The 21,458-nt window shown below is 48.9% G+C and overlaps 1 protein-coding gene across 4 annotated transcripts in view; it reads left to right on the top strand.

Annotated features, from left to right (window-relative positions):
• The window catches only part of SCUBE1 (signal peptide, CUB domain and EGF like domain containing 1), a 131,449-nt gene that overhangs the window by 13,148 nt on the left and 96,843 nt on the right, over positions 1-21,458 (top strand). For all 4 annotated transcript variants that reach the window (XM_043440478.1, XM_043440480.1, XM_043440479.1 and 1 more), the window contains exon 3: positions 8,346-8,474. In XM_043440478.1, the coding sequence (XP_043296413.1) occupies positions 8,346-8,474 (129 nt within the window). The remainder of the gene's footprint in view (positions 1-8,345; positions 8,475-21,458) is intronic.

The raw sequence follows: 21,458 nt of genomic DNA on the forward strand, positions 1-21,458 counted from the left end.
TTACCTTGGATCATGGGTTGACTGGGGGGAGGACCTTCCCACCCTCTGGCTGAGCCATGGTCATTGTGCGCCGTTAGGAATGAAAAAGTATATAGATTTGTGTTGGTTTTGCATGACCTTTGACCTTTCCCATAATTAACTGCTGGGCCCACTTCTGGCATTGTCTCGGCAGAAGGGAAACCTGATCGATGGATGCCAGGAGTCCGCCGAGAGCGGGCCTCATTACTCAGTCATTACAAACCCAGAGCTTAACCCTGTGCCACCGGAGACAGGGGGCTTAATCCTTCCTGCTGGGCGGCCCTGCGGAACCACCTTCCCTCGAATGTAATTAGCCAACAAACCGGATTAAGATTTATTCACCAATAAGGACTCAACTTCCTAAGCCATACATCTCTCCCAGAATGGTTGCCTGATCTAAGGAGTGCATGGTTTTTCCTAAAGCCCCAGACAAAGGAGAAGACGTGTTAGCGCCCAGCCAGGGAAGTGTTCTTTGTTAGAGCGTTTGCTCTCCACTGTCTGCAAGGAATGTCGAGAAAAATGCCAATTTCAAAGGGACACAGGGAGATATAGTCAGTAATGATTTCTGAGAGTGGCGCGTAGGGTGCTTTAAAAATCCTCATTTGGAGAACCTTTCCGGTCAGTCCTGATTTTTAGAACTAAAATGCCCTAAATGGTATTGAAATGAGAAGAATCTCTGACTCATTGTAGTAGACTCTCTTCGAACTGAGGCACTACAGAATAAATGTACATTTTATGGGGCGGCAAGAATCAATTTTGAATTTAAAAAAAAAAAAAAAACCCAAACTCTTCCCACTCGAGTCCAAGCCAGTGTTGTTGGCACGTAACTACAGCTGTGGGATCGTGCGTGCATGCTGCCATTTTAATATTGGAAAAGTGGAATTGCGTGACCTTTTAAAATCCTATAATGAGCAGCTCCCTGTGCTGTTTTTCTCTGCTCTGTTGGATGTCGGAAGCTGTTTTCTGTTGGGACTTGAGTTCTCATTAAACAAAAAAATCCAAGCTGGAGAAGAAGCAGGGATGTTTGGGGCGAGCTATTGGCCTTCTTATCCTGAGCACTCGGGTTGAAGCTTTGTCCTGGCCACTTTCTCTGATATGAACATCTCTGTCACTACCTCTTAACCCCAGGAGCAGGTATGGACCTTGGAAATAAATGCGATGATGCACATGATGTCTCTTCCCCAACTTTCTTCTTAATAACTTTTTGAAGCATAAAGCACTTTTAAAAAGTGTTCATCTCATGCACCCTGAGGATGTGGCTCCAGTAGGAATAGAGCCTGCATCTGAATGCATCCCATGCTCCCCTACCTGGGAAGACATCAGTCATGCTGGGCCTCGGTCTTGGCATCAGGACAATGGAAGCAGTGGTCACACGAGCTTGCCACACTGCTTCATCCCTGTGCTCTCTGCTTCTTCGGTGCTGAAGCCATCCTCCCTCTGTGTGTCTGTGTTTTCACATGGTTTTCTCCTTTCTGTCCGAAAATCCTCTCTGTACGTCTTTATCCAAATTTCCTTCTTAGAAGAACACCAGTTGTTGGATTAGGCCCATCCAACTCCCACACACACACACACACACACACGCTTCAGTCATGTCCAACGCCTTGCAACCCCACGGACTGTAGCCCGCCAGGCTCCTCTGTCCATGGGATTCTCCAGGCAAGAATACTGGAGTGGGTGGCCATGCCCTCCTCCAGGGGATCTTCCCAACCCGGGGATCAAACTCGTGTCTCTTATGTCGCCTGCATTGGCAGGCAGCTTCTTTACAACTAGCACCTCCTGGGAAGCCTGTACTCCACTACAACCTTATCTAAAGCTTGATTACATCTGCAAAGATCCTATTTCCAAATCAAGTCACATTCACAGGTACTGAGGGTTAGGACATCAGCACCTCTTTTGAGGGACACAAACTCACAACAGCCCTTTGAGAATAAATATCTAGACCAGTCTCTCAAAGCAAAAGAAATAAAAGTGAAAAGCAACAAATGAGACCTACTCAAACTTAAAAGTTTTTGCACAAGCAAAGAAAACCATAAACTAAACAAAAAGATAATGTATGGAATGGGAGAAAATGTTTGCAAATGATGCAACCAACAAGGGCTTAATTTCCAAAATATACAAACAGCTCATATAACTCAATATGCAAAATAATAAAAACCCAATAAAAAAATGGGCAAGAGATATAAATAGATGTTTCCCCAAGAAAGACTTACAGATGGCCAACAGGCACATGAAAAGATGTTCAATGTTGCTAATTATTAGAGAAATGCAATTCAGAACCACAATGAAGCATCACCTCACACTGGTCAGAATGGCCATCATCCAGAAGTTTACAAATAATGCTGGAGAGGGCGAAGAGAAAGAGAACCCTCCTACACTGTTGATGGAAATGTAAAGTGGTGTGGCCACTATGGAAAACACTACGGAGATTCCTCAAAAAACTGAAAATATAGTTGCCATATGAGCTAGCAATCCATTCCCGGGTATATAAACAGACAAAACTATAATTTGAAAAGATACATGCACCCTTATGTTCGTAGCAGCACTATTTACAATATCCAAGACATGGAAACAACCCAGGTGTCCATCAACAGACAAGTGGTTTAAGAGGATACAGTACATATATGTTGGGTTGGCCAAAAAGCAAACTTTTTGACCCACTCAATACAATGGAATATTACTCAGCCATAAAAAAGAATGAAACATTGCCATTTGCAGCAACATGCCTGGAGCTAGAGATTGTCATTCTAAATGAATTGAGTCAAACGAAGAAAGACAAATATTATGTCACTTACATGTGGGATCTAAAAGATAATACAAATGGATCTATTTACAAAACAAAAGCAGACTCACATACCTAGAAAACACACTTAGAGTCATCAAGGGAGGAAGGAGGAATTAGGAGTATAGGATTAACAGATACCAACCAGTAAACATAAAGCGGATAAACAATAGAGACTTAGCACATAGCGCAGGGGACTATATTCAATATCTGGTAATAGCCTATAGTGGGAAATAATCTGAAAATATATCGCTGAATCACCTTGCTCTACAGCTGAAACTAACACGATATCGTAAATCAACTACACTTCAAATTTTAAAAAAAAGATTAAATAACTAGAGAGCTTGGCTCTGTCCCCCGCCACTCCTTCACCCTCTCCCCACTCCATCTGCCTATTCCTCATTCTCTAGCTTTAACAGTCCTTACATAGTGATCCGACATAGAAAGTGGACTGGTGGTTGCCAAGGGGGAAGGGCCTGGGGGGAGGGCTAGAGAGGGAGACTGTGGTTAGCAGATGTAAGCTGGAATATATGGAAAGGATAAACAACAAGGTCCTACTGTATAGCACAGAGAACTATATTCAGTAGTCTATGGTAAACCAGAATGGAAAAGAATATTTAAAAAGAATGTATATATACATATATCACTTTGCCGTACAGCAGAAATTAACACAACATTGTAAATCAACTGTTCAGTTCAGTCGTTCGTGTCCCGCTCTTTGTGATCCCATAGACTGCAGCACGCCAGGCCTCCCTGTCCATCACCAACTCCCGGAGTTCACCCAAACCCATGTCCCTTGAGTCAGTGATGCCATCCAACCATCTCTTTCTCTGTTGTCCCCTTCTCCTCCTGCCTTCAATCTTTCCCATCATCAGGGTCTTTTCAAATGAATCAGTTCTTCACGTCAGGTGGCCAAACTCTTGGAGTTTCAGCTTTAGCATCAGTCCTTCCAATGAATATTCAAGACTTCAATTTGTACTTCAATAAAAATATTTTTTAAGTGGCCCGAGATGGATGGGCATCTTGGAGGCCTGTGGGACCTCCTCTGGGGCTGGCGGCTCTTGGATACGGTTTTTACAATAATAAACCTGCTTGCTTTGGCAGAGTTTTTTGTTTGTTTGTTTATGTGTTTATCTCTCATGCATTAAAGGGTGAGGTGCACATGATTTTAAAAAACAAAAATTCAAGGCAAAGATGCAGAAAATCAGGGGAGGTTTGACTTGTGAGCAGATGTTCTCCATTCAGGATGCTGGATGGGCAGGTAAAGCAGGCTGGCCTCAGAAGCCTGTTGGAGCACTCCAGGGCTGGTGATTGGAGAAGAGCTGATCATTCTAAGAAGTGCTCAGATCTGGGGGAATCTTTGGGGAATGGATTAAGGGAAGAAATGTGAACAGTAGACACTGCTCTCTTCAGGGCATTAACATCCACTGTGGCCTACACTATGGGGAGTCAAAGGAAGGGAAAGGCTAGAGCTGTTTTTTGGTATTTAAGTTCATTTTTAGTTTATTTATTTATTACTATTTTTTGTCTGCTCCCCGTGGCTTTTGCAATCTTAGTTCCCCAATCAGGGATTGAACCTGTGTCCCCTGCAGTGAAAACACAGAGTCCTAACCACTGGACCGCGAGGGAAGTCCTAGAGTTGTTATATTGACTATCCAATCAATCTCTTTAGAAAAGCAATCTCTTTGTAATGCGTTATGTGTATGGTGATCAAATAGTTTATCATTTTGACACTAGAAAGTTTGCTATTAGTAATTATCAGACAATAGGCATAAACTAGAGCTTTGCCAGGCAAATTTGGGTGTATGATTATCTTAACTGGGGAAAGACATCTTTCTTAGACAATGTCTTAAAACAGTTTATGCAACTGAATTTTATGGATGTGGTGACTCTGTAACTGATTGTGTTTCCCTCTTTACCTTGGCTTCTAGGAGGCTCAGAGCCATATTTGTGGCCTTCCTTTTGTAACTGTGCTGGAATTACCAAACATATTTCTGCATACATTCACCAGCTTTCTCTTCTTCAACCTATTTTATTTCTCTTCAGCACAAGATAGATAGATAAGGGACTCTCAAGAGTCTTCTCCAACACCACAGTTCAAAAGCATCCATTCTTCGGCACTCACCTTTCTTTATGGTCCAGCTCTCACATCCATACATGACTACTGGAAAAACCATAGCTTTGACTAGACAGAACTTTGTTGGCAAAGTAATGTCTCTGCTTTTTAATATGCTGTCTAAGTTGGTCATAGCTTTTCTCCCAAGGAGAAAGTGTCTTTTAATTTCATGGCTGCAGTCACCATCTGCAGTGATTTTGGAGCCCCAAAAATAAAATCTGTCACTGTTTTCATTGTTTCCCCATCTATTTGCCACGAAATGATGGGACCAGATGCCATGATCTAGTTTTCTAAATTTTGAGCTTTAAGCCAGCTTTTTCACTCTCCTCTTTCATCAAGAGGCTCTTTAGTTCTTCTTTGCTTTCTGCCATAAGGGTGGTATCATCTGCATATCTGAGGTTATCGATATTTCTCCTGGCAATCTTGATTCCAGCTTGTGCTTCATCCAGCCTGGCATTTCACATGATATACTCTACATATAAGTTAAATAAGCAGGGTGACAATATACAGCCTTGAGGTACTCCTTTCCTGATTTGGAACCAGTCTGTTGTTCCATATCCAGTTCTAACTGTTGCTTCTTGACCTGCATACAGATTTCTCAGGAAGCAGGTAAAGTGATCTAGTATGCCCATCTCTTTCAGAACTTTCCACAGTTTGTTGTGATCCACACAGTCAAAGGCTTTGGCATAGTCAATAAAGCAGAAATAGATGTTTTTCTGCAACTCTCTCTTTTTTGATGATCCAACATATGTTGGCAATTTGATCTCTGGTTCCTCTGCCTTTTCTAAATCCAGCATGAATATCTGGAAGTTCATGGTTCACATACTGTTGAAGCCTGGCTTGGAGAATTTTGAGCATTACTTTGCTAGCGTGTGAGATGAGTGCAATTGTGCAGTAGTTTGAACATTCTTCGGTATTGCCTTTCTTTGGAATTGGAATGAAAACTGACCTTTTCCAGTCCTGTGGCCAGTGCTGAGTTTTCCAAATTTGCTGGCATATTGAGTGCAACACTTTAACAGCATCATTTTTTAGGACTGGAAATAGCTCAACTGGAATTCCATCACCTCCACTAGAAAAGACATGGGCTTTGTAAACAGAAAGGCTTTGTTTTGATCCTTGCCCTACCAGTTATTATGTGACCTTGAGCAATTACCTCTCTGCACTTTAGTTTGCTCAGCCATGAAATGGAGTTAAAACACCTACTCCAGAGGGTTGGTGTATGTTTCAGGAGTAGATACCTACATACTGAGGTACAACGTGAGAGGAAGAGACTTCTACCCAACATGAAATAAAACTCCTTCCCCTCAGTCTGACTGATCCAGCCTAAGTCACATGCCCACCCTGGGAACAATAGCAGCCATTAATTCTATGTAATATTTGGTGAGACTGACCAGGCTCCACCCCCAGAGTTGGGACCAGGCTACCTTCTCCTGAGTCATCTACATGAATGAAAGAAAGGAGGGAGGCAATAGTCTGGGAGCTGCTGGTTTGGATCTGCTGAGAGATGGTGCCATGTTTATAGGTAGTAGAAATGGGTGACCAGTTTGCAGACCGCACCCATGTTAAGAGTGTAGAAGATTCACATGTTGGTAGCTGATTAGATGTCAGTGGAGAAATGGAAGGATAACAATATTTACTGGGATGGAGAACCCCAGGGAAGTGCAGGTTGATGAGTTAAAGTTGGTCCATACTGCCTTTGGAGTGAATGTGGACGATCTAGGGGGAGAGGAGGTAGTTAGATTGGTATATCTGGGGCTCTGTCGAAAGGTCAGAGCCACAGAGATTGAGAGGTAATCGATATCCCAGTCTTTATAAATCCATGTGCCCTTTCAAACACAAAATGTTATACTCTGCTTTTAATGTTATTTAAAACTTCTAAGTACATTAAGTATACTGATCGAGCAATTTAAATGACTTACAGCACTGAGCCTGCTTCCCAGCAGTCACTGATGGCCTCTGCAGGCGGGAAGCCTGCTGACTCTTGCACCTCTGCAGATCCAGGCTGCTTGTTCTTCCCTCATCACGGCTGGGTGGATGGGTACCAGGAGGAGGCTGCACAGACCCTGTATTCTATCACTTTCAGGGCTGTGGTATTTCCTCTGCTGGCAGCATTCCTGGCAGACAGGTGTCCAGACAGTGCTTGGTCATCTCCAGAGTCAGAGGGCTCACTACCTCATGAGACAGGCTCTGTCTTCCCGATGGGACATACTTACCCCTGAACATTAATTAATTGGTCCTTCTGGCTTTTCTCTACTCTGTGTAGCTCTGTCCTCTGGACCATGTGGAGAGAGCACAGAGCTGGGTGTCTCCCCTTGCCAGCCCCTCAGGCATTTGTGGAAGCGGCCAGGCTTGCCTTCAGTTCCCTCTTCTTAAGGGTGGCCCCTTCCTGCTTCCGGTTAGGATGTGGAAACACTTCCGGTTCTGCTGTGAGAGGCTTCCGGTTGCCATCTTTTCATGAGCTTGTAGAGGTTGAGATGGGTAGGTTCAACGCCACCAGTACCCCTCGTTCTAATGGGGGATTGCACAGGTTCGAATCCCACTTATATAACACGTCGAGGTGTGACCCTTGGCAAGGCTTTGGCCTTGCTGTGCCTCAGCTTCTTTGATTCCCTTGTAAAATTGGAATACAGATGACCGGGGTCTGTGCCTCGTAGTTAATGCGGGGATTGGAGCCTTAATGACACATGGTGTCACCCCTGGGACTTGGGTAGCTCATTGAATGTTAACTGGACTCGCTGCTATAGCTCTCCGGTCCTCTCTAATCTCTGGAACTCCAGAACTGATAGCTGTTTGACCCCTGATGGGAAATGTTGAGAAACACTTAGAACGGCAAAAAGGGTGACCTTTAGGAAGGCTATTAGCCATTGTTCATGAGACAGACGTCTTTGTTGTAACAAGGAAACTGAAGCAGTAGAAATTCAGATCTGGAAGGAAACCCTGGGGGGCGTATACGGCCTTTTGTCTCATTCCAGAAGTTATGTTTTTTGGTGGTATGAGAAGTTCATTTATTTCTTAGCCCCTCTCCCACAAGTAATGAGCTCTCCACGCTGGGCACCTTTCAAATAGCCTGAAAAGAGCCAGTTTGGGGGGATTTTAGATAGGGCCCCTGCATGCTGTTAGTGTTGAAAGGGCTTCAAGGGGGCCAGAGCTGAGTGTGAATCTTGCCTGCTTCACCATCGGGGGATCTGAAAGTCACTCCAGTCATGCCTGCCACATGACCTTGCTCCCCAGGTTGGTGGCTGACTGCGTTCCAAAGCCAAGATCTTCATCTTTGTAACCTTTGGATCAGCTCCCCAGCCCCAGCAAGGACTTGAGTCAGTGAATGCCTGTTGAGTCATCCCCTAACCACTCATGTCCCCGTGTCTTCAGTAGTCGGGGGGCAGAGGACCCCTGCGGCTTCCTCTGACACTTCTCATGCACCTCACTTTGCAGACATTGACGAGTGTGAGAATGACTTCTACAATGGGGGCTGCGTCCACGAGTGCATCAACATCCCGGGGAACTACAGGTGCACCTGCTTTGACGGCTTCATGCTGGCACACGACGGACACAACTGCCTGGGTGAGTGATGCCGCTGTGCCCTGCCCACTGGGCACTCCCTGCCTCTCTCTCAACTCCAGCTGGTAACGTTGGGGGCAGTGGGAAGGCTTGTCCTCTTTCGGCTCCTTGGGTCGAGAAGACCCCCTGGAGAAGGGAATGGCAACCCATTCCAGTATTCTTGCCTGGGAAATCCCATAGATAGAGGAGGTGGGAGGGCTACAGTCCCTGGGGTTGTAAAAGAGTCTGACATGACTTAGTGTCTAAACAACAACAGTGATTAGTTTGCTAGGACTGCTGTAACAAAATAGCAGAGCTTGAGGGCCTTAAACTGAAAAAATTTATTTTCTCACAGTCCTGGAGGCTGGAAGTCCGAGGACAAGGTGCTGGTGGTTTGTTTTTAATCTGAGGGTCTCTCCTTGGATTGCCAATGGCCACCTTCTTGCTGTGTGTTCACATGGTCATCTCTCGGCATGCACGTATCTGGTGTTTCTCTGTCTTTCTCTCTTTGCCCTAATCTCCTCTTTCTACAAGGATACCAGTCATATTGCAGTAGAAGCCATCCTGACAACTCATTTTCAACGTAATTACCTTTTTAAAGGTCCTATCGTAAATATGGTCATGTTCTGAGGGTAAAGGTTAGACCTTCAACATATAAATTTCGGAGAAACATAATTCAGCCCATAACAAGGATTCTTATATACTTCCAGATTCTCCTAGTTCAAATACATATATTTTTAAGCCAGTTGTATAAATTTATGAGTAATGCAAACTTTCTGGGTACAACTGGGAAAATGTAGAACAAAGAAAAACTGGAAAGCATCTTAGTTTCTCTGGAGTGTTTGTTTTCAGGCATCTCTCTGCACCCGGGTGTGATTACCTGTAGTTGCAATCAGGTACCTGGCCCTTGTCATCACCATTTTCCTAGTTGCCTCATCATTTGATCAGTGACTAACAACCTGGGGCTGCTGTAACAGAGTAACACACTGGATGACCTGAGTGATAGAACTTTATTCTGTCAGAGTCCTAGAGGCTCAAAGTCTGAAGCTGTGGTGTCAGCGAGGTTGGTCCCTATGAGGCTTAGGGGGAGGACCTGTTTCTCTCCCAGCTTCTGGTAGCCTCGGGCTTGTCTTTGAGCGTAGATCACTTTCCTTCTCTGTTTTCACATTGTTTTTGTTCTCTGCATGCCCATCTCTGTGTCCAAATGTCCTCTCTTCCTAAGGACACAGTCCTGTTGGATTAGGGGGCACCCTGCCGAAACATCTTAACTTGATCATCTGCCGGTAACCTATCTCCAAAAAAGGTTACCCGCACCAGCCCTGGGGGTCAGGACTTCAGCATCTTGGGAGGGATGTAATTAAACCCATAACAGAGGTGGTTTGCGGTCCACAGCAGGAGGAACAGATCCTGGTAGAAAGCCCATGGTCTCCAAGCAGGTGCCCCTGTCCCCCCAGCCGTCTTCTGCTGCCCGTTGCTGAGTGACCTGGGGAACAACGGCTGGAGCCTCAGGGGTGAGGCCGTGGACTTAGCAGGGGTGTGGCGTGGCCGTGAACACGTTCTTAAGGTCACTGAGCCTCGGGGTCTTGTTGGTAAAGGGAGGTTGTGCAGAGCAGCTGTCTCACACGCTGCTGTGAGCGGTAACTGCGATCATGTCCAGGCAGCTGAGAAGTGTGCTGAGTCCCAGGGCGATCAGTCCTGGGAGGTGTTCCCATCACCCTGACAGCCACAGGAATAACATGCTGTCGGCCTCACCAGGTTGTGTCTGAGAATGAAATAGCACGGTGATGTGGCTGGTGCTTGGTGAGTATAGTCAGCAAACAGGCATCAGTATTACTGTAGGTGACTCGGCCACCCTTCTGTGGTTGGACATTTACATTGTTTGCTTATTTTGTTTGTTTGATTTTGCCATCAGAACCCAGAGGTGATTCTTGGCATAGAACATTTTTTCTTGCTTTCCCAACTGCTTCCTTAGCAAGTCTTCCTGGAACTTCTGGGTCAAAAGGATTATTTGGATTTTTTGGTGGCACTTGATGCAGTGTCTCCTGGAAGGGCTGGGTAAACTTTCTATCATGCCAGCTGGGCTTTTGGTGTATGCATAGAAAGCTTGTGAAGGAGGAAATGGCAACCCACTCCAGTATTCTTGCCGGGAGAATCCCGTGGACACAGGAGCCTGGTAGGCTACAGTGTAGGGGGTCACAAATAGTTAGAAACAGCTGAGTGACTAGGCATGTGTGCTAGGAAGCTTGAGATCCCCAGTGCTCTGAAACTCCTCCAGAATTATCAGTGTATCTCCAGTTCCTCTGCCTGTTTTTGTTTAATGCACACTGGATCTCAGATGAGCTGTTATGGGAAACAGATCTGTAAACATGTAATTACACCCAAAGAAAGTGCCGAAACGGAGGTCTGGACAGCAAACTATGGAAGCCCAGAGGGGTCTATGAAGAGTTACCCTTCATGGGCTGTGGGGGTGGGGGGGGAGGGCGGTGGTGGGAAGTGTGCCTGACTCCTCTGCGGGACCTCAAAGAGGAGGTTGCCTTGAACAGAATCTCCAGAGGTAGCGGTGAGGGCAGGGCCTGTGTGGAGAGCCGTGGGTGGCTCCTTGAGGCTGGGCTCGGGGGGAGTGGGAGGAATGCTGGGAGGTGGAGCTGGAGAGGAAGGCAGAGCCTTCGATGAGACTGGAAAGAACTGAGGCTGGACTGCATTTCTTGTACCAGACACCACGTTCAGTATTGTTCACGTTTTATCTCATGTAATCCTCCCAAGAAGCGTAAACATTTAACCGTCCGGCCTGTTGGCCCCTTTTTTCAGATGATAGAGTCCATTTCAGGAACGGATTAGCCCATGAAGACAGACCTGACAGTCTGCCTGTCGGGCATGTCCTGACAGGAGCAGGCATATCCCCAGTGGTCAAGAGGCCAGACCTTGGGACCTGCAGGCTCTGGGCTCCACCCCTGGCTCTGCCAGTTATCAGCTGTGTGACCTTTGGCCACTTCACCACTAGGCCTGTTTCCTCACCAGAAACAGCATTCGCCGTCACTGTCCTGTCAGGCTCTCACGAGCACTGAATGGGGTTGTGGGTGCTGAGCATCTGGAGAGTGGCTGGCACAGAGCACGCAAATGCAGCGGGCCTTGCTTAGCCTGGTCGACTTTCAGACCGGACGTATCAAGGTGGGCTAGTCTGACGCCTCTGAGACCTCGTGGGGGCCGGGCCTGCTGGCTGCAGTCCCCGGGCTGTGTCACACACACAGGCTCCCCTTCCCCTCACACCTCTCTTACCTGGATAGAATCACCTGTTTGTAAGCACCCTTATTCCTGGCTACGGCGGGCAGGTATACCCAACGCCTCCAGACTAATGGAGTCTGTGCAGGTTTTGGTTTCAACAACGTGATTTCCACAGTGGATTCTTTTTATACTGATTAATTTAAGGAACTGGGTAAGACTCCCCCACCCCCACCTCTGAGCACAGATTGCAACTTCATACGGCTCTAACGCACGCATATGGCAGCCAAGAAAAGGCTCTCTCTGTTGCTCCTCTGCTTTTAGCTGAGGGCAGACGCTTCGCAACAGACGTCTTGATGTTTGGGCTTTTTCCTTCTCACGGCAAAACTCCGGCTCTGGAGAAGTCAGACCTCGGTTCCAACCGGCTCCAGCCCTGCCTGACAACACAAAGCCACAACCTCCTCACCCACAAAATGCTGAAAACGTGCCCAGCGCAGTGTTGGGATCTCAAAGGCTTGTAAACACTGGCTGAAACCGTCATGCTGTAGGAGGAAGCTCGACTTAATGGAGTTGGAAGATGTGGTCCAAATTCTGTCACCATTGCTCATGAGTTTTATGGTTTGAGAGCAGTTACTCAGACTCTCCAAGTCTCAGTTCCCCTAACTGCAGAATGGGTCAGGAGTACCTGTCTCAGGGTCACCGTGCCAGTTAAATAAGAAAGTAGACCTGGAGAGCTGCGCGTACTGCTGGGCGGTTCTGCGCAGGTCGGGGGTGTTGTCGCATTGCTGCAGAGGTTTCAGGCTCCTCGCCCGCAGTCCAGCCCGTGAACGTGCTTGCTTTCCCTCCCGCTCACCCCATATTGCTGATGTGATGATGATGGCGGTGGGGATTGAATTATTTGTCCACATTTATAAATCAAGGGATGTCACATAAAACTCAGTATTTCCAGCTCTGTTCCTACTTGGCCCTAATCCTCCCATCCCTGACTTTGTGGGTCTGGGGCAGGAATGCATATCCCACATGGCCAGATATGTAAAGATTGTTAGGAAGCTTCAAACTAAAATATGTTCAATCTCTTCTGCCTTGACAAGCAGTCCTTCCTTGTGACTTGGAAGGCTGGAGTGGAATTTAGAATTCTAGGACTTCTTGGAGTTTCATGCCAGAAAGTGGTAGCGTGGGCAATGCCTGCTCCCCGCCCCCTCTTCTCACCCCTGGCCCTGTCCTATACCACAGGGTGCCTGAGGGCCCCCTAACCTGAGTGTGTAAATCCTGGACATTTGCCTTGAAGCCATCTTCCCTTTTTCTTGGTCTTGTTATTCGTCCTTCTGAGAAGAGATAGGCTTGCGGGGGGGTGGGGGGCGGGGGCTGGACAGGGAATTTGAGGGGCCTCAAACACCCAGAACATCATCTAGTGTGTTCCAGGTGCAGTGACCGCCTGTGGACTGCTTACTCCGTGGGGAGGGCCGTAGCCACAGGAGTGGCAGAGCAGGAACCCTACAGGGATGAGGCCGAGAACAGGGGCACCTCTCTGTGGGAACAGCAGCAACGGGGACGCTCTGCATCATGGCCCCCGCCTCGGGAGAGTGTGTGGAGGTTCCTGATCGCCACACTCCCCACTGTTCTCTATTGCTCACAACCTGTTGGTCATTTAACTCTCCGCTCGCTCTCAGTAGGAGCTGTGTTCACGCTGCCTGATAGAGCCTCCAGCACAAGGCCTGCCCTCAGCGGGTGTTGGCTGCTGTGAGAAGCTGAGTGAGTTTGGGGAGGGTTCTCCGTTCTGCGTTCTCTCTGCTTTGTGCAGCCCTGACCGTCTCTGGTCAATCACTCTGAGCCCACCCCACAGCCATCACCCATCGGGACAGTCAGGCCTGTTTACATCTCCTGTTTTGTCTCCAAAAGCCTGGGTCAGAAGTCTCGTCCGCTTGGAACATCCCTCTCTCAACCACCACTGAATTCCTTCGTGATGATGGCTGGAACCGAGCCTGGTCAGCACAGTTTGAAAAGCGTTCTGAGCTCGTAGGAGAAATGAGGCTGATGGCTGAAGGGTTATTTTCTTGCCTGGGTTTTCACAGTTGAACCTTTTCTTTTGAGCAAATGAGGTTATTTTCTTGGAGATGGTTTGCCTGGGACCGTGTCCTGGAGGGTGGCCAAATCTGTTCTCTGGGGAGTAAAACCCTCTTTCTATTTGACATCTTTATTGAGGAATTTCTCAAATATAACAGAAAATGACACCAGAGGGATTTGAAGCCATGATGAGATCCTTGCTCAACCCCAAATGACTGCTTTTAGCATTGTAATTACTTGAAATAGCAGTAGTTCTGTTTGAAAAATATTATTCCAAACTCCATGCAATTGGACATAAGAGCAATATTTAGGCTAATAGAATAAGGTTTTTTTTTTCATCCTAAATTAAAACCAGCGGTGGATAATTTTTTCCCGACTCCACAAAGGAAGGCTCCTTTTCCCCTAAAGCCATTAGTTCACTTAGCCAGATGTTCTCTGCGACCCCAGTCTTTATCTTGACTTACTGAAAAATACGGTTCTCAAGTTGCTCACAGTTTGAATTTCGGACTTGCTTCTCAGCACATTTTCCCCTGATGAAGAGGAGTCATCCACAGCCAGATTCAGCAGAAAAGTTGTTTTGTTAAGCAGATCGCGACGTTCCCATTAACACTTCTTGAGCACCTACTGTGTGCCCGGCCTGGTGCTAGGTAGTCGGCTCCTCTTGGGTGAGGTGAGGGGACGTTGGCCGAGTCTCTGCTGTGTGCCCGAAGTCACCCAGGATGTTGTGCTGACGTTCTCTTCCTTAGTCCTCACTCAGCCCTGAGCAGAAGCCACTAGTATCCCCCTCTTTACAAATGAGGGACTGAGGCTCAGAAAGAGAAAGTGGCCCGTGTAAGGTCATACAGCCAGTAAGTGGTTGAGCTGTGACCAGAGCCCAGATCTGTTCATTTGCCGGTTCAAGCCCATAAGCTACTGCCCATCCCTTGCCCCATGGCACCCGAAACAGACCCTGCTCTGGGAGGCTGGTCCGGATCGTTGGGGGTTTGATAGCCCACCCCTCCGCCCCCGTGAGTTTGGGACTCACAGTGAAATCCTAGCGTCTGCCAACCCAGGCTGGTGGGTGGCCTGCTAAAGGGGATGAGGGCAGCCCTTGCTCTGGAGAGTTCCCCAAAATCTGTACTGCCTCCCAGGCAGGTCCTTGCTGCTCTGCCGGAGCTCTGTCACCCTTGAGCTGCTTTGGGACATTGTGTTCCCCGTGTGACCTCACAGAGCCCTGTGATCACTGAACCCTTTCACGGGGCTCCCGTCGCTTTCCCAGCAGCTCCCGGTTTATCTGCTCACGACGCACCTTGGGCCAGGGCACTGCCAGCCTCCTCTCCTCACCTCTCCTCCTTACCCACCTGTGCCCTCTGGCCCCACCGGCCTTACACCCACCATCCACCTGTCCCTCCTGTTCAGTGCTGCTCTCTGTGACCCCTGTCCCAGCACGACCTGGTGAGGTCTGGCTTGTCGTTCGAGACCTAGCCTGCGTCTCCTTTCTCTCCAAAGCCTTCTGTGACCACGTTGTACATGCCTCCACTCAGCTCGGTTCTAGAGTTCTGTCTTCTTCCCCTGCAGGCAGAAGCGCTCTTGTTTATCTCTCCTTTTTCCTCCTCAGAATCGAGTGCTGTGTCTGGCAAATCATAGGCATATAATAAATATTTGTAGAATGAACAAATAAATGAGTTTGAAGAAGTGCCTTGTATCCTAGGTCCTCAGGCTCAGCAAACGTCCGTGCTGGGCACGTGGCGGAGATCCAGGGGAATTAGATGGAGCACGTGTCATGGGACCCCCAGATTCATGAGAAACCCAGAAATGTTCACGGCTCAAACCACAGGTGACACAAGGCTCCATCCAATATTCATCCATTCATTTATTCAAAAAATGTTCAGAACCCCGGCTGTGTGCCAGAGCCAGCTTTAAATGCTGAAGGAACAGTGAGTGGTGAACGAGGCGGTAAAGCGCCCGCAGCAGCGCAAGGAGGAGACAGTGCGCAAGGAAGCACATCACTCAGTGAAGTAAGTTCAGTCCAGTCGGTCACCTGCAGTGAAAACTAATAAAACTAATGTGATAGGACTGCAGCCACAAAGTTAAAAGATGCGTGCTCCTGGGAAGAAAAGCTGTGTATTAAAAACCAAAAATGTTACTTTGCCTACAAAGGTCCCTATAGTCAAAGCTATGGTTTTTCTAGTAGTCATGTACCAATGTGAGAGTTGGACCGTAAAGAAGGCTGAACGCCAGAGAATTGATGCTTTTGAGGTGTGGTGTTGGAGAAGACTCTTAAGAGTCCCTTGGACTGCAAGGATATCAAACCAGTAAATCCTAAAGGAAATCAACCCTGAAATATTCATTGGAAGGACTGATACTGAAGCTGAAGCTCCAATACTTTAGCCACCTGATGCAGAGTGAACTCATTGGAAAAGATGCAGATGCTGGGAAAGAATGAGAACAGGAGGAGAAGGGAGTGACCGAGGATGAGATGGTTGGATGACATCACTGACTCCATGGACCTGAGTTTGAGCAAACTCAGGGAGATAGTGAAGGACAAGGAAGCCTGGCTTGCTGCATTCCACGGGGTCGCAAAGAGTTGGACACAACTGAGTGATTGAACAACGACTATGTGATAGGAATTGATGGGGGCAGGGCAGCAGTGTTGGAGAGCGTGGTATTCCTGTGACCATTGCTGCATTAAAAACCTCCCCACATTTAGTGGCATGAAACACCAGTGTACTCTGCCTGCAGATTCTGTGGGTCAGGAATTCAGAGAGGACGCAGCGGGGATGGCTGTCTCAGCTGCTCAGCGTTTGGGCCTCAGCGTTTGGGAAGACATGAGGTTGGAGATGCCTTGATGGGGGCTGGAATCATCTGGAGAATTCTCTGCTGATGTCTTATGGTTGAAGTTGGTTGTCAGCCAGAACACTTCTGGGCAGCCTCTCGGTGTGGTCTGTCCACACAGGGTGGTGTGGGCTTCCTCACAGCATAGCGTCTGGGTCCCAGGAGAACAAGATGCAGTTTTACAGTCTGCTCTCAGAAGGCACTTCCTCCCAGCTCTGCCTATCAAGGCAGTTACAGAGGTCCACCAGTGTTCACCGGGAGGGGAACTGGTGAAGGGCCTCAGGGAGGAACGGGAAGCTGCCCATTGAAGATCTAGGGGAGATCTTCCCTCCAGGCAAAAAGGGGAGGACAAAGGCGGTGGCCAGGGCTAGGGACAAGTTGGGTGAGTTTGGGAACAGGTCATTGTACCTGGAGGATCTGGAGGGAGGGAGAAGGCCTGGAGATAAGGTCAGGAGGGAGCCGGGCCAGGTCAGGTCGGGTCTTACAGGCCCTAGGAGTTAGGATTTTATTCTAAATTAGCTAGGGGAAAAAAAATTAGCTGGGAAACCATGGGGCATTTTAACCAGGGATTGACGTCTTAATAGATTTGCCTTCTGGCTGCTACATAGAGAATGTGTTAATGGGAAATAAGAGGCAGAGACCATTATGATGGAGATGTTTAGATCTAATGAAGACCATTAGATCAGAGATGTTGGTGGCCCCATCCAGGGTGATGATCGTGGAGGTGATGAGATGTGGTTGGATTCATGTATGTTTTGAAAATGGAGCCAGAATGAACTGATGATGGATTAGATACAAGAAGTGAGGGTAAAGAGGAATCAAGAGTGACTGCTGGTTTTTTGCTTGGAGTTACTCTAGCTTCTGGGCCTGAGGTGGGGAAGATTGGGGGAAGACAGATTGTGGAGTGGGGACAGTGTGGACTGATAGTCTGTTGGGCCAAGTTCAATTTGACATAATCAGTAGCCATCTGAGTGGATACGGTATTCAAGTTCAAAGTCTGTGAGGTAGTCAGGTCTGGGGTTCAGGGGAATGTGTCAGCCTAGAGCTTCTAGTTGGACTATAAAGGGGAGATCTTCTCTCCAGGCAAAAATAGTTGGACTGTAAAGAAAGCTGAGCACCAAAGAATTGATGCTTTTGAACTGTGGTATTGGAGAAGACTTTTGAGAGTCCCTTGGACTGTAATATCAAACCAGTCAGTCCTAAAGGAAATCAGTCTTGAATATTCTTTGAAAGGACTGATGCTGAAGCTGAAGCTCCAGTACTTTGGCCGCTTGATGCAAAGAGCTGACTCATTGGAAAAGACCCTGATGCTGGGAAAGATTGAAGGCGGGAGGAGAAGCAGATGACAGAGGATGAGATGATTGGATAGCATCACCAACTCAATGGACATGAGTTTGAGCAAGCTCTGGGAGTTGGTGATGGACAGGGAGGCCTGGCGTGCTGCAGTCCGTGGGGTCGCAAAGAGTTGGACACGACTGAGTGACTGAACTGAACTGAGAGCTTCTAGATGGCATCAAAATTGAGAGCCCTTAACAGCCATTCATCTCAGAAGATCTCCTGAGTGCCTGCCCTGTGCTGTGTCCTGGGCTGGGAGCTTGCAGTTTGGACATGAGTGGCATATTCCCAGTCCTGGAGGAGCCCTGGGAATCAGCCTGCATAGTTTTGAATGCTGGATCCATCACTCAACTTTGCGACCCTGAGCAGGTAACTTCACTCTTCTTTGGGCCTTGTGTCGTCATCTGTTTGGTGGGGCTAATAGCAGCGCTTATTTGACAGCGATGATGCAGAGCCCAAACGAGATGCAGAGCACACGCCTGGCACTCAACAAGGGCTCGACAAATGGGAATCACCTAATTAGCACTTACTCCTAGTGTGCGGTCAGGGTACTTTTTAAAGAGAGTGGATGTCTTTTCTGAGCTGGTGGAGATGCGGGGGACAAGCCTTGCCCCTGAGCCGGGTGTGAGGCCCTTCGGTGGGGACTGGCCTGCGTGTTCCACACGGTGCCCCCACCCAGCGAGCCACAGCCCACCACCTTCCCCGGTCAGAATCCACCCCTTTCTCTGCACCGGTTCTTGGGCTCATCCCTTGACATGGGCGACGTGGCGTCAGGGCTGTCCATCCCAGCTCCACCACAATACTCACTTGGTGACCTTGGGCGCATGTCACCTCTTTCTCAGTCTTGGTTTTGTTGTCTCCAAAATGAACATGATGCCTGTCTGGCAGGATCATATGTGCACCGGGTTACCCCAGAGGCCACCAGGCAGAATGAACAGAGGAGGAGAGGAGCTCTGCAGAGCCCGCCGGGGCCCGGGAGCCCAGGTGCACGTGTGGGAGGAACGCACCGTGGGCGCCCAGATGCTCCGCGGCGGTGCGGCGGTCACGGCTCTTCCCTGCGCCGCGCTGGTCCCCGGCAGGATGAAAGGCCGCGCCTCGGCCCTTTTGAAGGCGCCCCTCTCATCCTGGAGGACAGCTGGAGACAATGTGTTGCTCCCTGAACCCCTAACGAAGGCTCGACTCGCCTCTGTTTATTTGTCTTTATACTTCAACAGCACAAATGCATTTCTTGCTAGGAAAAAAAAATGCTGACCATTTTAATGTGACACTAAACAGTTTCAGACAAATACTTATTCCATAAACACCAATATTTTTCAAGGTAAACTGTGGAGGTTTCTTCCTGTCCTCTCTATTTCTGCCCTCCCTCCCTGCTGGTCCCTGTTCCTGGCCCACATTCACATGGTCTGAACACACTTGGTTGGAGGGATTCACTGTCAGAGGAAAAGCTGGATTCAGACTCACTTCTCTTCCCAGCTTTTTACAACTGTTAATCTGATGGAAATTCTTTGCCCTGAGAAAAAGAAACACACTGGACTCAGTGTACATCTTTATAAATGGGCTTCCTTCTTTCCCCAAATCATTACAGAACCAGGGAGCTCCTGCAGCGGGCAGGGAGGTGGAGTGATGGAGACCCAGGTGTGTTTTGGGGGTGGAGTGGCCTTCTCCAGCCTCAAACCTGCAGCCAGCTCAGGACTGGGGGTTGGGGGGAGGGCTGGGCAGAGCCATGGGCGCTTCTTTCAGAAGGGGGCCAGGCGAGTGCTGCGGGGCATGGCAGTGGGCCAGGAATCAGGCTCTTTGGGCCATGGACTTGCAGGGGGACCTCTGGAAACTCCCTCCATCTCTGTACCTCAGTTTCCCCATCACATGTGAGGTAAGGGGTGGGATTCAACCAATGGTTTTCAGATTCCATGGGGTTTTGTGTCCAGCAGTAGAACCCTTTATTTTCAGCAGAATCCCACCATGGTCACACAGCTGTGGCTGAAATGGGAGGCAAGACTGGCAGGGATGAGAGCCCTGCTCTCCGGGGAGCCCATCCCCCACAAGGCCCTGTTTGGAACCCCTCGGCCTGGCTGTTGTGTCAGAGTTCTTCTTCCTCTGACAGCTCGTGATTGGATGTCTTGGTGGCATGGAGTGTCCCCAGGGACGGTGGCCAAGCTCCTCATCCCTGCCAGATGCAATCCCCATCTACCTCTCTCTCCTTGTTTCTCAGAGCTGTGATCTCCAGCATGTCGAATAACTTCTGTTTTCCTAAACGCATCCCACCTTTCCTGCTCTGGAGTACACTACACCTACTGTTCCTTCTGCCCAGATCACCCTTTCCCGTGCTCTTCATTAATTCGTCATGACCCCTCCTTGTCACACGTCTGCTCGGGCATCAGCCCCTCTGGAAAGCGTCCCCTGAGTTGTACACCATTCCCCTGGGTGCCTGTAGCCTCCCAGGCTGCCCTCTGCCTCAATGCTGAGTTCCTAGGCTTGTCCCTGGACCCCAGGGGCAGGTCTCTCCTGCCTCGGGAGGTCCTGGAGGGCCAGGCTCCAAAGTGCCTTAGCCCTGTGTTCCCAGGCGCAGACTCATCTGTGTGATGGAGGGATGGGTCGGTGGCCAGGGAAGGAGGCGGAAGGTTTGATGCTGACTGCCCAGGAGAGCATGGTCTGATAGTGGTGCACACACAAGCCTGGCCCTGGGTCAGGGCTAGGGGCTCTCAAAACTTCTGAGAACTGTGGGAGGGCAGGGGGTGTCTCCTAGCAGCCCACATGAGTGGGGCCCATGCGGCCGGCTGAGCGTGGAGCTCCCCTGTCCCGTCCTGTCTCCAGGCCCAGCTCCTTCTGGTCTCTGCTCTAGAGGAGGGGAGAGCAAGGACCTGGGAACAGACGCGTCACCCTTGGCCCCCAGCTCCCTTCCCAGCAGGGGTTTGCAGCCAGCTCTTCAGGCTCACTCTTCTTATCCAGAAAAGAGGGGTGACGATGTTCCTGGGAGGGGGCTGTAGGCGTGGAGTGAGGTGGGCGTTGTGGCATCAGGAGGCCCCGCGGCCTCTCCTTCCTGCTCTCCCTTGGGTGGCACCTTCAGGTCAGAAACCACGGCACAATACAGGGCGGCCATTCCTGTTGGTAGGACGTGGTTGAAATCTGTTGTCGGTTGCCCCGTGCCAGCTTTGAATAGGGCTCAGTGTGGTGACCTGGGGAAGAAGTCCTGCTCTGTCCCAGGGTGGAGAAGGCCGAGCCCATAAACAGCAAAGAAAAACAGCCAGTTGCTGAGGAAGGGACAGGCGAGCAGACACGTCCCTTCATCTTTCTTGTTTGCAGTCCATGTGCCAAGGTCTTGGTCAGAATTCAGAGAAGTAAACAGAAAATAAGTGTCTTGTGAAAGCTTTTTAAAAATACTTTACCACCAAGACACATACCCCAGACCAGAGCTGAACTGTGTGCCTAAAAATGGGAGTTATCAGCAAGTAAGGGAGTCCCAAAGTCTGCGACCCAGCGCGTCCTCTGCCAATAAGCTTGCTTACTCTGGAGCAGTCCGTGCCTGGGTGGTGACTGGGGGCCACCCTGGACGTGGGCCGGGCCAGGCCACGTCTAGAC

The sequence above is a fragment of the Cervus canadensis genome, chromosome 21, assembly GCF_019320065.1.
Source record: "Cervus canadensis isolate Bull #8, Minnesota chromosome 21, ASM1932006v1, whole genome shotgun sequence".
Lineage (NCBI taxonomy): Eukaryota > Metazoa > Chordata > Mammalia > Artiodactyla > Cervidae > Cervus > Cervus canadensis.